The sequence below is a fragment of the Sarcophilus harrisii genome, chromosome 4 (assembly GCF_902635505.1).
Source record: "Sarcophilus harrisii chromosome 4, mSarHar1.11, whole genome shotgun sequence".
Lineage (NCBI taxonomy): Eukaryota > Metazoa > Chordata > Mammalia > Dasyuromorphia > Dasyuridae > Sarcophilus > Sarcophilus harrisii.
The window spans coordinates 307,684,208-307,700,790 of NC_045429.1; the positions used below are offsets into that span (position 1 = coordinate 307,684,208).

The 16,583-nt window shown below is 36.3% G+C and overlaps 1 protein-coding gene across 1 annotated transcript; it reads left to right on the forward strand.

The window, feature by feature from the left end:
- The first annotated feature begins 827 nt into the window (after positions 1-827).
- Positions 828-15,912, forward strand: TSPAN10 (tetraspanin 10). The gene is made up of 3 exons (XM_003768627.2): positions 828-881; positions 12,151-12,785; positions 15,343-15,912. Exons 1-3 carry the CDS (start codon positions 828-830, stop codon positions 15,647-15,649), a joined length of 996 nt encoding a protein of 331 aa, XP_003768675.1. The 3' UTR covers positions 15,650-15,912.
- Positions 15,913-16,583: the final 671 nt, after the last annotated feature.

The following is a 16,583-nucleotide window of genomic DNA, read 5'->3' on the forward strand; positions in this document are numbered from 1 at the left end:
TATCTTTAATTAAAGTCAATTACACATCTTCTTAATCTCGATCATTTTATCTTGGGTATATCCACCATTCTTTGGTGGTAAATTAGTAAACTGGTATTCTAATGTTTATAAATCAATCTTATAAATATATAAATAAGTTTTTATTTGTAAATTTATAAATAAGAGTTTTATTTATAAATAAGTTTTCTCTTTATAAATAAATTTATAAATAAGTTGTGAGAGCTGGCAACATAGATTTCCTAAATTAACAAAGCAGAAGATCAAAACCAGGAGCAGCCAGGAGGTACAGCAGTTAGAGCACCAGCCCTGGAGTCAGGAGCACTGGAGTTCAAATCTTCCTTGAGACACTTACTAAGTTAGTCACTTAATCCTGAATTCTCCCAAATAACAACAACAAAAGCTTAGACCTATGCTGACATCCTCTCATAAGACTCAGCTGGAAGCAGCCAGCTCCTAAAATGATGACAATGTTAACAAGGAGAAGGTTGCCTTAGTAGTAATGTTGTTAAATGAACTATAGAGAATCCATACACGGTCGCTGCATCTGAGAAATGCCGTTAGCTTAGTGATGCCCCAGAAGAGAAAATGTTTGCAAAGTCTTAAGCACTAAAGTATGACTTCTCACATGATTCGGTTATGACTCCAGTATCTGGCTGATTGGCAGAGCACTCCAATCCCATGTAGTTTGTGGTTCTTAGCTAGCCGCCAGTGAGCCTCAGGAATTTTATCAGCATCAGTAGAACTCCTGCAAATCTTCACAAACTGCAGAGAGAAAAGAGTTCTTTCCTTCACCTATTGGTCAGGGGTTTTCTACAAAGAAGGTGAAGATGGTGGAAGATGAAAGAACACAGTTGCTCCCCAAAGTAAGAGAGTTAGAAAGGGTAAGCTGACATTCTTTCCTCTAAAGTTCCTCAGCACTGGGCTTGGAACCAGAAACCCTTGTTCTGGTCCCCATGCTGCTTCTGACTTACTCTGTGATGATGGGCAAGTCATCGAAGTCTGTTTCCTTATCTGTAAAATAGCTGGACTGAATGTGAATAACAACATAATATTTTCGCATTTTTTTGGTTAATGTTATTATTTGCTTGCTTGGTTTTTTTCTTTCTCATTTTTCCCCCTTTTGATCAGATTTTTCTTGTGCAGCATGATAAATATGAAAATATGTTTAGAAGAATTGCACACATTTAACCTATACTGGATTATTTGCTGTCTAGGGGAAGGAGGAGGTGAGGGAAGGAAGAAGAAAAATTTGGAACGCAAGGTTTTGCAAGGGTAAATGTTGAAAATTATCTTTGCATGTATTTTGAAAAATAAAAACCTATTATTATAAAATAAATAAATAAGAGTTTCAAAAAAATAAAATAAAATACCTGGACTAAATCCTGGTGCCTGGAAACTTAGATGGGAAAAAACCCAGCAAGTTACAGCTTTATTTCAATCATTTCAATGTAATTGAATTTAATGTAATTCAATATAATTGAATTTAATGAATTTAATATAATTCAATTTATTTCAATGTAATTTTTTTTACGATCTATTTTATTTTATACATTTAAAAACATTTTCTAGAAGGAGTCCAATAGATGTTACCAAACTGCCAAAGTCCATGATACAAAAGGATTCTCATGGTTTTTCTGCCAACTTTACTTTACCCATGTGTTACTATGGCTCTATTTCATGAATTTTAGGACCGGGATAAGGAAGAGTTAACATGAAGAGTTCAAATCTTGCTTCAGACACTTACTAGCTGTATGACTCTGGGCAAGTCACTTAACACTTTTTTCTTCAGTTTGCTCATTTGTCAGATGAGCTGGAAAAGGAAAATGATGAAACATTCTAGTATCTTTGCCAAGTAAACCCCAAACTTGATCTTGATGCTAAGCTCTTTTTTATATTATCAAATGAGATAGTATTGTAAAGCATACTTAGTACAGTGTCTGACACATAGTATGTGCTATACAAATGTTTATTTTCTTTATTAGCATCTACCACTAAAGTGGGATGACTATAAAAAGGCATTCAAAGAACTTCAATATTTTGCATTTTCAGAGGTTGAGGAAGCTAACATTTGTTTATGTCTTGAATTTCTTATTTCAATTGAAACTAATTCAGTTAAACAAACAAACAAGTAGATAGATATTAAGTTTTATCAAGTGCCAAGCACCTAGTGCTAGGTTCTGGTGATTCAAAGATAAAAAAAGAAACAGATTCTACCCTAAGGAGTTTAAATTCTTCTGGAAGATATAACATATGCATATATAAGTAGATTCAAAATAAATATACAAATACAAGGAAATTATAAGATAATTTGAGGAAGGTAATTGTAGATAAAGAGGTTCAGAAAAGACTTCATCTAGAAAGTGATACTTGAATTGATTTTTGAAGGAATTTAGAGATACTGAAGGTAAGAAGGGAATAGATTCCAGACATGGGAAAAGATGTGAAATCAAGGGAGAGCCCAATTTGGTTAGAGCATAGAATAATATGTTGGAACTAGTTTGTAAATGGTTTGGTTAAAATCTAACAGTGGAATTTGTATTGTAAGAGGGGATACTGGAGTTTTTTGAATAATGTAATAACATGATCAGATTTGTGTTGTAGGAAGATCACTGGTATTTGTATGGAAGATGGATTGGCAAATGGAAAGATTTAAGACAGGGAAGTCCAATTGGGAGGCTATTAAGAAAATGAATAAGGGTGATGAGGCTCTAGACTGGAGTGGTGGCCAAGAAGCATGGAAGAGATGTGAATGTTGAACCAATAAGACTAAGCAACTGATGGATGCAGTGGAGTGAGAGGCAGTAAATCAGTTAGCATTTATTTAATGCCTACTCATTGCACAGGCACTGTGCAAACTTGATATACAAAGAAAGGCCAAGGGAAAAAAAGACAGACTGCTTTTAGGAACTCATAATCTAAGAGAGGACTGAGACTATAATTCTAGGTAACTTTAAGAATGTCTATACCTTTGATAGGGACAGACATAGGAAAGTTTGTAGGAGGAGTCATTTGTTGGAAATATGTTGAGTTTGGAATGTATATCTAGTATCAGCTATCTAATATATATTTGTTTGTTTTTTTAATTTTGTTAAATATTTCCCAATTACATGTAAACATTTTTAACCAATCATTTTGTAAAATTTTGAATTCCAAATTCTCTCCCTTCCTCTCGTCTCTCCCTCTTCCTTATAAAAGAAAGCACACGAAGTCATGCAAAACATATTTCCTTCTAATAAATTCAGGATCAGAATTAAGGAGAAAGACTAGAAGCAGATAAATCTAGATCTGGGAATTTATGCATAAATATGATTAGAGTCAACTTTGAAAATTTTGTGTAATGGGTGATATACCATTGTTCTGAATGGTTTTGTAAAGGACGTGTTACCTTGACAAGATCTTAGGAGAATGTCAGGAAGACACAAATTAAGATCCTGCTTCATACACATACTAGTTGGGCATCCTTAAACATATCACAGCCTTTTTCAGCCTTAGTTTCCTCATCTGTAAAATGGATAATAATAATAATAATATAATACCTGTCTCACAGGTTTGTTGTAAAGATCAAATGAAATAACGCACGTGAAGTACATTGCAAACCTTCAAGTGCTATATAAATGCTAGCTGTTATTATTATATAGAACATGATATTTCCTTATTAAGACAGCTCCTGAGTAGGGAAATCCCTGGTACTTCAATTTATCTGCCTGAAGTACTGCAGGCATCCACAGACAAAACAAATTATAGTCTGATTCTCGCTCAGGCAGAAGCGGCAGCAGCAGTAGCAGCATGCCCTATTTCTTCTTAATTCCACTAGAGAGAAGACAGAAACCCCCAGTGAATGCAAATCTTGTCTGGTGTGAAATGAACTGAGTCATGGCAGCCTAATTCTCATCACCATTAACTTGGTAGTCACTGAGCACCAATATGCTAGGTGCCATGCCGGGCAAGGCAAGCCCAAGGCTCCATGCGCTGTTATAGGGAGAAATGCAATATATATATTTTTTCTAATTAGGAATCTGCCAATGGGGCCTGCCCTGGGCCACGCGGTGGAGTCCTGCTCTTATCTGCTCAGTACTCCCTCGTATGGTCCCTCTTCTTTATCCCTTAAATATCCACTGTGCTCACCATAAGGCTCTGACCCCTGGAAAGGGATGAAAATGTGGAAATGGCTAGGGTTTTTTAAGTGATATTTTTTATGACCACCAGGTGGCAATGGCCAGTAAGATAAGATGAGCTGTCAGTCTTCCCTGACTCCCACTTATCTCCTTAGCCTGGACAGAGATTCTCTTGCAAATTACTCCCCCTTTCGGGGGTCTTGGCTTTCCTTTCAAATTTGACATGTTATCTTCCAGGAGATAAGAGGGGGAGGGAGGGTAGGAATGATGGCTTACCTCTCAGCTTGCTCACTTCAGCTTGTGGCTATACCAGCCTGAATTATCTTCCTAAGCATTGGGCAATTATTATGTCAATTTAATCAATTCTCATCTAAATGAAATGTTTTTAGTATAAAACAGCTAAACTGCAGAACATAAAAAGGAATTTGAAAATATTTTTGCTAAAAGTAAGAAAAGATGTGTGCTTAAACTCTCATTACTTAAATATCAATTTAACTTATTTTTTTAAATTTTTTTTCTATCTGTTTGTGGAGGAAATCTGGAAAGCCTGAAAATTTTTGATCTACTCTGTCATCTTTCCAGAATGCCCCTTCCAATTTCATTTAATTGCAGTATACTAAACTAGGTGCTGGGATTCAAAGACAATGATGAAACAGTCTATTATATTCAACTAGAATTTAATTACTGTTTAATGTTTGCATAATTGGCATCGGTTTATATGGTTTTCCTTTTTTTATTCTTCCTCTCTTGAGACAAATCTTCAGATGTATATGAATTATCCATATTTGTATTGCTCATGATGCAATAATATTCCATTATGTTAATAGACCACAATTTGCTCAGTCATTCCCTAATCCCCTTTTGTTATTTTGCTGTCACAAACAAGGCCATTACAAATACTTTTTGTTCAGGCATTTCATGGCTGTCAATAATCTTCCTGGAAATAAAGTCTCAGCAGTGGATTCTCTGGGTTAAAGAGTATGAACAAATTAGCAACTTTTATTGGAAAATTCCAAAATGCTTTCCAGAAAAATTGGAATAATTCACTGCTCTTTATTCAGTGGTTTAATATATTTATCTTTCCAAAGTTCTTCCAAAAATGAATTTTCCTATATTTTCAAATCAAGTCAATTGGCATTTATTAGGAACTTACTATATACCAGATACTGTGTATCCCAGGCACTGGGAATAAAGAGAAGAAGAACAACAAAAAAACAAATAAAAAACCCTCGTTCTATAAGAATTCACAGTCCAATGGAGGGATGGGAGTAGAGACAATGGTCAAATAATTATGTACAAATAAGGTAAATACATAATAAATCTTATGGGGAAGCCACTAAGATTAAGAAGAACTGGGAAAGGTTTCTTGCAGAAAATGAGACTTGAAGGTGGTAGGGAAAGCTAGAAGGAAGAGATTAGGAGGGAGAGACATGGGGTGGGGGGACAGCCAGGGAAAATGTTTGGAATTTGGAGAGGGAGTGTCTTTATTCAAAATACAGCAAAGGGTCAGTATAGAGGATCAGTAGAGTATGTGGCCAGCTGATGAAACAAATCAAAGAAATTATCTTTCTGTTTTATTCTGGAAGTAACAGGAATCTATTAGACTTTATTGAATGGAGAGAAGATATGGTCAGACCTGCCTTTTAGGAAAGTCCATTTGACAATTGTGTGGAGGATGAATTGGAATGGTGAGAGAGGGTGAAAAGTAGAGGATGAAACTTAGATTGTGAGCCTGGGTGACTGAGAGGGGGGGGGGGGGGTTGGTACCACCACCAGGAAAAGGGAAGTTGGGAAGAAGGGAGGAAATGGAAGAAAAAATAATAAATTCATATTTGGATTGTGGAGATTAAGACGCTTATGGGAAGTCCAGTTTGAGATGCCTAATAAACAGTAGGAAATGCAAGACTGGATGTCAGGAGGGAGGTAGAAATGAACCAGTAGGTCTAAGAGATGGAAGCTGATGAGATCACCAAGTGAATTAGGATAGAGGGAGAAGAAAGGAGGACCCAGGACTCAATCGTGGGGGTCACTCACAGTTAATGAACATGACCTGGAAGCAAGGGAAGCAGAAAAAGAATGGTTAGACAGGTAGGAGGAGAACCAGGAGAAAACAGGGTCATGAAAACCTCAGAAGAAGAGTGGTTAACAAGGCAAGGAGGTAAAAAGGGTGAAGATGAAGAAAAGATCATCAGATTTAGTAATTAAGAAATCATTGCTGACTGGGCAGCCAGATGGTGCAGTGGATAAAGTACCAGCCCTGAAGTCAGGAGGACTTCAGTTCAAATATGACCTCAGCTACTTAACATTTCCTAGCTGTGTGACCCTGGGCAAGTCACTTAGCCCCAATTACCTAAGGAAAAAAAGGAAAAAGAAATTATCTCTGACTTTGGAGAGAAGAGTTTTGGTTGAATAATGAGGTCAGATGTAGACTCCAGAGAGTAAAGGGAAAGGAAGGGGAAGCACTTACTATAGATGATCTTTTCTAGGAGTTTAGCTACAAAAAAGCTTTCAAAGATTTGAGGCAGCTACATGGATGGATGGATTAAGTGACCGGTTTTGAAGGTGAGGAAGATATAGGCATTTTCATAGGCAGTAGGGAAGCAGACAGAAGACAGGAAGTAAGTGAAGATTAATGACAAAGGGATAATGGGGGGGGGGGGAAATCTGTTGGGGAAGACAGGATAAAATAAGAGTACTTGTGCATTTAAAAGAAGGGCCACCTCTTTATACGCACAGTGAGTAGAGTGCTGGACTTGGAGTCAGGGAAACCTCAGTTCAAGTCCTGTTCAAATCCTAGATAAGTCATTTAGCCCCTCAGACTCTGTATAAAATAGAAATAATAATAATAATAGTAGCTACTTCATATGATTCTTGCAAATATAAAATGAGATGACGTGTAAAGTACTTTGCAAATCTTAGAGAAAGTACTAAATAAATACTGACTATTGTTGTTATTTGTTTATTTGATGGTGTGAATTTCTAGGTCAAGATGGTTTTAATTCATGTTTCTATGATTATTGGTGATTTCAAACAATTTTCAGATGATTATTCATTATTTCTATTTCTTCTTTTGAAAATTTTTCATCTCTTTTGACCACTTATCTTTTGAGGAATGGTTCTGAAGTTTTCTGTCATTTCCCTTTGAAATTATGACTGTCAAACACTGGAGTTGCTTAATGAAAAAAATTTTCCCAGTTAAAATCTCTTTAAAAGTTCTAGCTGCATTAATCTATTTGTGCAAAAATATTTTATGTAATCAAAATTATCTATATTGTATTTTGTAATCTTTTCTATACTATCACTAGTTAAGAGTTTCATAGAATTATGAAAGCTCTAACCTTTGATTTTTCTCTATTTTACAATGTGACTATATTTAAATCACTCAGTCATTTGGAATCTGTTGTAGCATATAGTTTAAGGAACTTATAGCATTACATTTCTCATAACATTGCTTTTGTTTTCCCAATGATTTTTTTATTCAGTTTTGTATTCCTTCATGGCCAGTGAAGGAACTGTTTTTGCTTGAATAAGTAAGTTATAAGGAGCTTCTTGTTGATGTTCCTTTAGAGAAAGAGAAAATAAGGGCTTGTTAATTTTTTTAGATTTCTAAAAAGTTTTTCTTCCTTCTTCAGCACTTTGTGAGGCTAGGTAAACTATAGAACATATTCATTTCTATTCTTGTTTATTTAATCCACTTTTCCATTTTTTTTATCACATACTAATTGTGATGACTGCTTTATAACATAACTTGAGACCAGTACCATATAACCCCTTTCTGCTTTCACAATGATGATAATAGAATGACAGAAAATAGAGCAGAGTATTCCAATAAAGTTTTTAGAATATCTATAAACATTCATTTAACTATCTGTACTCTCACCCAAGGTTTCTTAAACTTTTTCTACTTGTGACCTCTTTCTATTTGAGAAATTTTTACATGATACTAAGCATATGGGCATATAAAATAGTTATACAAATTAAATATGTACTGGTAATAAATCATAATTCGAGGCCCCCACATTCAGTTACAAGACTCCAAATGGGCCATAAACCACAATTTAAGAAGCTAGACTCTAAACAAGTGAACTTTGCCAAGTAACCAAGAAATTGACTATTAGATGTGAAACACATCAATAAATATGCTTATTCTCACAATAAATGAATCGAGAAGACTAAAGGAAATTGAAACCAAATGGAATGATAGTTTATAGCTTCTTTTTGGAAAAGTAAAAGAATTGTTGAATTGATTCAGTCATGTGCCCAAAGGCAATACAAACTCAAAATTTTCTGGGACATTTGTTTGTTGACTTGCAGTGCTTGAGGTGAATTAAACCATGAAAAGTTTCAGTCATGCTTTATTTCATTTTTTCTTTGCTGATATCTCTTCCCCAGCCTTGCCAACTGCCTTGCTACCCACCCCAGAGACCATGTCCTGGAGATGTCAGTGTCTCTTCTCCAGAACTACTACCCCTAGAACTGATCTCTTGATTAGTGACTGCTTCCCTCAGACTATTATTTCACTGTCTGGGAAAGCCCCAGCTCTACCTTGGTTCATTCCCTTTTCTTCAGTCATCCTTCCCAAAGCCTTGCCAAATGCCCCACCAATTTATGTTCCTCCCAACAGATTATTTCACAGTGGCCACCCTCACCATTCATGCAGCTTTCCAGGTGAAAGTGCCCTTTTTTGTCCATTATTCATCAATCTGATTTATCTCTTCTATTAAAATATAATCTCCCTGAGGGCAGGAAGGAAATTTGCTTTTGTATTTGTATTTCCAGTACCCTAGAACATTGTTTACTCTATGCTAAGCATCCTCCTACAAGCAAAAAGACCACTATGAAAATAATTACTATTTATCTACCTTTTGTTCTACAGAGATAGAGAATTATATGAAGAATTTGGCAAGGACCTCCAAACTAAATTATTGCCTATCCAATGACTTTAACTTGAAAGCTCTTTATTTTGGCTATTATATTCCTGAATATCTTAAGTTTGGGGTTGCTATTATAAGATCAGTAATCGTCTTTCTATTTTTACTTTATCCTCTGGTTCTATTAGAACAGAGCAATTTTCTTTTATGAGTTCTTGAAATTTAGTATCCAGATGTTTTATTTGATCATCTTTTCAGGGAGTTTGATACTTGTTAAATGTTTTCCCTTGAATATGCTGTTTTCAGTTCAATTGTTTTTTTTGATAATATATGTTCTTCAATTTTTTTCAACCTTTTGGCTTTGTTTGAATATTTCTTGTCTCATGAGTTATTGAATTCTGATTATTCCATTCTATTTTTCTTTGAGACCATTATTTTGGTAAGGTTTTCCATCTTAAAATTTAAATTACTAATTAAAATTAATATTTTAAATTATTCTCCTTCCAAATTTTCCTCTGTAGCTCTAATAAATTATAAATTCATTTTTTAAATTCTTGTTTTATTTCTTCTCATAATCCTTGTGAATAAGATTTTTTTTTTTGTCCCGGATGGACTTATTAGTATTTGGTGTGGAGTTATTTTCTTTGTCTGGGCTTACCTTTTGGGCTTTGCTTAACCCATAGAACTTCTTCATTGTGTTCCCCCCCCCTTTTTTTTGTTTGATCTGGTAAGCTACTCCCCTGAGCAAAAAGGCTTTATGTCTGTGTGCTCTCAGGCTGTAGACAGCCTGTAATCTCTCTCCTAGCTGCTATTAGCTCCTGACTGTCTTTTCAGTTTGCACTTCTGGATTGGATGATTGTACTTCATGATGAAAAGTACTTCATCTTCATCTGTACCTTCCCCTACAATCCTCTGTTATTTTTGCTGGGATATGTGTGGGAAAACTGAGTTTCTCAACATCTTTTCACATTGTCATCAGATCCTGGTGCTTGTTCATGTCTAGGTGGTAGTAGGCTGGGGTGATGGGCACCCAGGTCTGCTAGCTCATGGTCAAGATCAGGTTGTAGTGAACCTTAGGGAATCGAGGCAAGTTCCTGCAGAAAACCTGAGAACCTGACTTACCAGGACAGGTAAGTGATTGTGATAAGACCAAGAGGCAAATACTCAGGGCTGCCTTGTCTCCAGATCCAGGTTTAGGGTCCACAGTATTGGATCAAGAAGCTAGAAGTAGGTCCTGAGAGACAATATAATTTTGGAAAATGTACTTTCAGTGCTGAAATCAGGACTGTCCCAGGTTTGTAGGGTCATACTGATTGTCCAATGTGTTTTAAATAAATGTAGAGCTGTGAACTTTTTGGTCATTATGGAAATAGTGGTTACCTAGAACATTGCTGCCCCCTTAAGCATACTGAGAGATAGCATCCAATTTAATCCAATTTAAAGATTTTAATCCATTGAATGCAATGCCCAAATTAGCCAGAATCATCTGCAAACTAATAAATAGCTACTTTCTAAAGGGCAATAGCTTTTTTGACCACTCTCCAGCTCTTAAGCCTGCAGATACCTTGGCTGCAAATTCCATCATGGAATGAAATGTCTCAGCTCCTGTGCATGGCTAGCAAGTGACTTTATGTCTTCTTGCCTGGGCTATTTAACTTAGAATAGTATTGCACAAATACTAAAATTCAAAAATTAACTGACTGAAAAGAAGTTAAAGGAGGGATCTGCAGGGATGGTGGGGGTGATAGGGCAGCGGGGATGTTAAGTAATAGCAAGGCAAGAGGTATACACAAATATGATACACATATATGATAATGATCAGGAGTAGAATTTATTAGAAAAAAAAGGTAGGGGTAGTTATCATTGATCTCAAAGTCAAACATAAAAAAGATTCAATCAAGAAAATCTATTTATATGTCATCTACATTAATAATATTTTAGATATATAGATATACATGTGTATATGCATATATAAATATATATGAGTGTGCATATACATATATATGTAAGTATATGGATGTGTATATATGTATATGTAGACATGAATATATCCATGCTTAACTGCAGCCTGCTTATAGGAGATAGATAGGAGGGAAGGGGAAAAAAAGAAAAAGTACACAGCAGAAAACAAAAATAAGGAAGTAAAGAAAAGATGGACAGTTATGAATACAATGTTTTCTATTTATTATTATATTTGCTTTCTTATAACATATTTTGAATCTTTCCCAGTGTTCTGCTGGGTGTATGACATGATAGGTTTTTCTTTTTCCGTCTTTCTTTTTCTAATTTGTTTTTTCTTATTTTGCATTTAAGTTTTAAATAAATACATTTTTAAAAAACAACTGGCAAAGAATTGAAAACTAAAAAGGTGCTCATAAATTGAGGTATGACAGAATAAGTTATATGACTTGTGAACGTAATGGAAAGCTACTATGTTGTAAGAAACAAAGAAAGGGATGGTTTCAGAGAGACTTTGAAAAACTTGTATGAAATGATGCAGAGTAAGGTGAGCAGAATCAGAAGAATGATGTACAATAATGACACAGCGTAAAGACAACTTTGAAAGACACATTAACTATGATCAATGAAACAATGAATTGTGATTCCAGAAGACCAGTGATGAAACATGCTATTTACCAGCGGTCATAGACTGAGATACAGTTTAAAACATATATTTTTTTCCATAGTCAATGCAGCTAGAAACTGATTCAAAAGAAAACTTCCAAAATTTCATTTACCTACATCTGCTTGACCATTCTTCTCAAAATCTTATCTTTCTTAGCCATTTCTTCTCTCTCTCTCTTGTTGTTGTGGTTCAATCATATACAGCTCTTCAAGGTGTATTTGGGGTTTTCTTGGCAAAGGTACTGGAGTGCTTTGCCATTTTTTTCTTCAGCTCATTTTACAGATGAGGAAACTAAGGCAAAAAGAATTAAGTGACTTGCCCAAGATCACCCAGCTAATAAGTGTCTGAGGCCAGATTTGAACTTGGGAAGACCAGTGTTCCTGACTCAGTCTGGCACTTTATCTACTGTACTATCTAACTGCCCTTCCTTCTCAGATAATTGTGAAGCAAACTTCATTCTAGTCTCTGTCCTAGTCCTTACTAATTCTAAATTAATGGAGTTAAGTCGTTAATAAAATTTTATTGTATTTCCTTTTAGGAAGCTGGGTGCAATGAGCCACCATCTTTGTCTTTCAACCACGCTGTGAGAATACGGGAACCAATCCCAAAGAAGCCTAATGGAGGTTGCTCTGATTGGGGTTGCCTCCCTCCCCGAGCTAAGTGGCCCTCTGCCCTGGCTTTCCAGGGAGGTCTCCCTCTTCCTCTTAATTTTTGGAGCAGCTGCATCAAGTATTTGATCTTCCTCCTGAATTTCCTTTTCTCTCTTCTTGGTCTGCTGACTTTGGTGGTGGGACTGTGGGGCTTTGCAGACAAGGAGTCACTGGGGAGTGAGCAGCTGCCCCACCTGGGTACTGACCCAATGCTGCTGTTTGTGGTGGTGGGACTGGTAGTCAGCACTGTGTCCCTAGCAGGCTGTGTAGGGGCCCTCTGTGAGAACATCTGCCTTCTTTGGTTCTTTGCTGGGGGGATCTTCACTTTCTTGATTCTAGAGATATTGGCAGGAATCTTGATATATGCATTATGGGACCAACTCCAGGATGTACTGGACAGTACCATGCTCATGGCCATTACTCGGTACCAAGATGACTCAGATCTGCGTTTTCTTTTGGATGAAATCCAGTTCGGTCTAAGGTGCTGTGGGGTAGTCTCCTACCATGACTGGAAACTGAATTTGTAAGTAAAGTCTTCCCTAGATTCCTATATGAAGTGTGTTGGGGAACAGTGCAGCCTGGGACAGCCTCCAATCTGGGTTCCAAGTCTACCTGGAGTCAGTGTGCATCCAAAACTGCATCTCACAATTCCTCACTGATGCTTCTCTTTTATCAGACCAAACCAGAAAATACATTAATTTAAAGCAAAGAACATTGGATTAAGTAGCATAGCAAGAAAATTCCCTCTTCCCTCTTTGGACACAGAAGAATATTCTCTCCCAGAAAGTCCTACATTTTTGGCGAGCGAAAGAACATGTTTAGGGAATTGATGGAACACACCTAGTTTAGGCTGATGGAACATACCTAGAAAAACAAGGCAAATAGCACTATTCTTCTCCCACTGCACCCAGCCTGGAAACTTCCTTCCTCTCCAAAGCCAGGCCTCCCTGAAAAACTGCTGCTGCAAGGTTTGCATCTGATGCTACTTTCTCCACTGAGTTGCAAAGTGCTGATGTCATTTTCTGGACTATTTTCCCCACTATGTGCCCATCTACTAGTTCCACAAAGATGATTCTCTATTGAACTATTACTGCTTTCAGGTTTTCTCCTGAATTGATGTTGTTATGGTGCTTTTTCTCCAGAAAGATGTAACCATCATTCTTTTCTTATGGCTAACTGGGTTCCTCGTTGCTCTTCCTCCTTTCTGTGAGTCAAAATCTCACAAAAGCTCTTAGGATGCCTGTCTTTTGAACTGCTTTGCTTTCCTCCCACCCCGAGTTTTACTTGCTATTTGACTGAGGATGAATGAGAAAATTCCTTTCATTTGGATCCTGCCTCGCTTGCTCATTCATATAAATTATCCTGGTGCTTTACTTTTCAAGACTAGAGGAGTGGAGCTGGAGACTTTCATCCTTCATTTCTGTCCACTCCAAAATTGTTTTCCCCCATATCTGTAAAGACACGACACAGGATCTGCCTTCAAAAAGACAGATGTTTAATAAGGAAGAGCAAACGTGATTTAATAGAAATTAGTGACATAAAAATGATAATAATGATGAAAGGAGCCCAGTTCTGTTAAATGATGGCTTATTACAGCTTAAGGGATCTGCCTGAGTATGCTCAGAAAGTCTTTTACAATTATTTAAAGTATCTGAAAAGTAAGTGAAGAAAAGACATTTAAGGATGTGGAAGATAACAAGGGAATTTTCATCAATACTGAAATGCAGCATCTATAGCAAGGGATTTATAGATGGTTGCTTTTACAAAGTAACAATAACAATTTTACATTTATATAATGCTTTTAAATTTATAAAATGTTTTCTTCATAATGGCCTTCTGAGGCAGGCAGAGCAAATAGGATGAATTCTAACCCATAATAGGATTTATTAAGTATTATAACCAGGTCTCTAAGCCCACTGCTTTCATTACTGTCCATACGCAAAGGATATATTTTGATGATAATTATCTATGGCACATTTTTTCAGATCAGGCTGGTACCATCCCCACCTCTTCCTTGAGATACAGAATAACCCCTTTGCTCTTTATCCATTGCATGTATGCCCAAGGCACACAAACTCATTTTAATATTAGACCAAGTATAACAAGTTTTATGAGGTTTTGTTTGTTTTTGGAGGCAATGGGTTTAATTATTTGTCCAAGGTCACACAGCTAGTAAATGTCCAAGGTCAGGTTTCAACTCAGGTCTTCCTGATTCCAATGTTGGTATTCTATCCACTTATATCATCTAGTAGCCCTTAAGTAGAGAATAATTTTAAAAATTCACTACTAGACAATTATACAAAGCTTTCAAAGTCATTTACAGGTAACTTCTGGAAAGGCAGAATGGAATAATGGATAGAATGACAGCCTCAGAATCAATGAGATCTAAATTCAGGTTCTGCCTCTGATATATGGCTATATGATTCTGGGCAAATCGCTTAAAACTAGTCCTAGTAAAATGAAAATAGTAGCAAATATAATTCACTAATGACCCATATCTTAGATCGCCAGGAAATCCCAGACTTAATCAGCTCTTCATTCATTTTCTAGAAACATTGACCCATATTCTGCAATTTATATTCACAAGAAACAAAGAGTCCCCAGGAATTAGCACAAGCACATAGACATATTATATTTTCACATTATAGCACATCATTGATGGTAAAGTTTCTGAAGCTGAAGGAGGGAGTAAATTTTATATACATATCTATAGAGAAGCTTTGTGCCAGAATGGGAAAAACACTCTATTTTGAATTCAGGAGATCTGGATTCTCATCTTGACTTTGCTATTTATTAGGTTTATGACTTTGCCAGGGCAGCTAGAGGGACACAGTGAATAAAGTGCCAGGCCTGGAGTCAGGAAGACTCATTTTTCTGAATTCAATTCTGACATCAGATATTAATTTGCTGTGTGACCCTGGCCATGTCCCTCAACCCTGTTGATGAATATTGGGCTACATGATACCTTGGGCCCCTGCCATCTATAAATCCCTTGCTATAGATGCTGTATTTCAGTACTGATGGAAATTCCCTTGCTATCTTCCAGATCCTTAAATGTCTTTTCTTCACTTACTTTTCAGATACTTTAACTGCAGTTCCCCAGGAGTCCAGGCCTGTGGTCTCCCTGCTTCTTGCTGCATCAACCCCTGGGAAAATGGAACCATCATCAACTCTCAGTGTGGCTTTGGTGTTCTGCGCCTGGATGAGGCTACAGCTCAAAGCATTGTTCATTTTGAGGGATGCAGCCCCAAACTCAGGCAGTGGCTGAACCAGAACAGCTGGGTCATCAGGGACTATGCATTTGTCACCACAGTAATAGAAGGGTTGGAGTTCTTATTGGTTACCAAGTTAGTGGGGGATATTAAACTCAGGAAAGCCAATGACTGAGAATGGTGAGAGAGTTATTGATTTCTCCCTAACTAATCTCAAAGTTGTCCTTGTTACCTTTTGTCTGCTTTGGAGTGAATCCTCCAATTCTCCAGAGTACAATGGAGTCATAATGGAGGAGTAACAGGATAACTGCTGTCTACTTCTGCAGGACCACTATAATCTCTCTACCACCCCAAGACTTAAAAATAGAAGTCATTAAAGTCAATTTGTATGATTTTTTTAAAAATTGTTTTCATTATGAGGATACATTAATATTTCAATAAAGCAAGAAAAAGATGACTGTATATGAAATTGTTTGCTTCTATTATGTAGTTTAGTTTTTATGTATTTTAAATTTAACACAACAGTAACAAAATTCTGCTTGTCTAAGTTCCCTCTTGAAGATCCCTTTGTTCTCTTCTATATTTTTTAATGATTCATTTGTGTTCTTTCTTTTCTGCATTATTATTATAAGCTATCATAATGCTTCTCCCCACCTTAAATTTTCTTTCATAGCAAAAAATGATAATAATAATAGGTAGCATATATGTAGCACTTTAAGGATTATAAAGCACTCTGCTAATATTATTTAATTTTGTCCTTAGAGCAATTATTACTATCTTAGGCTATTATTATCTTCATTTTACATATCAGGGAGACTGAAACTGAGAGAGATCCAAATTCACATAGCAAAGTAAGTGTTTGAGACAGGTCTTCTACTCCTAATCCAAGATTCTATACATAGTGTCACCCACTTGACTATAGAGACAACAAAATTGTTTCCCCTTATTATATTATTGTAGTTATTATGAAATTGGTCTGCTGGTTTTGTTCACTCTGTTCTATTTCAGTTTACACAAATCTTTTGGATTTTCTTTGTATCTGTTTCTTTATTTTTTTGGCAGCACAATTGACTCCCAATACATTCACATATCACAATTTATTAAATTAT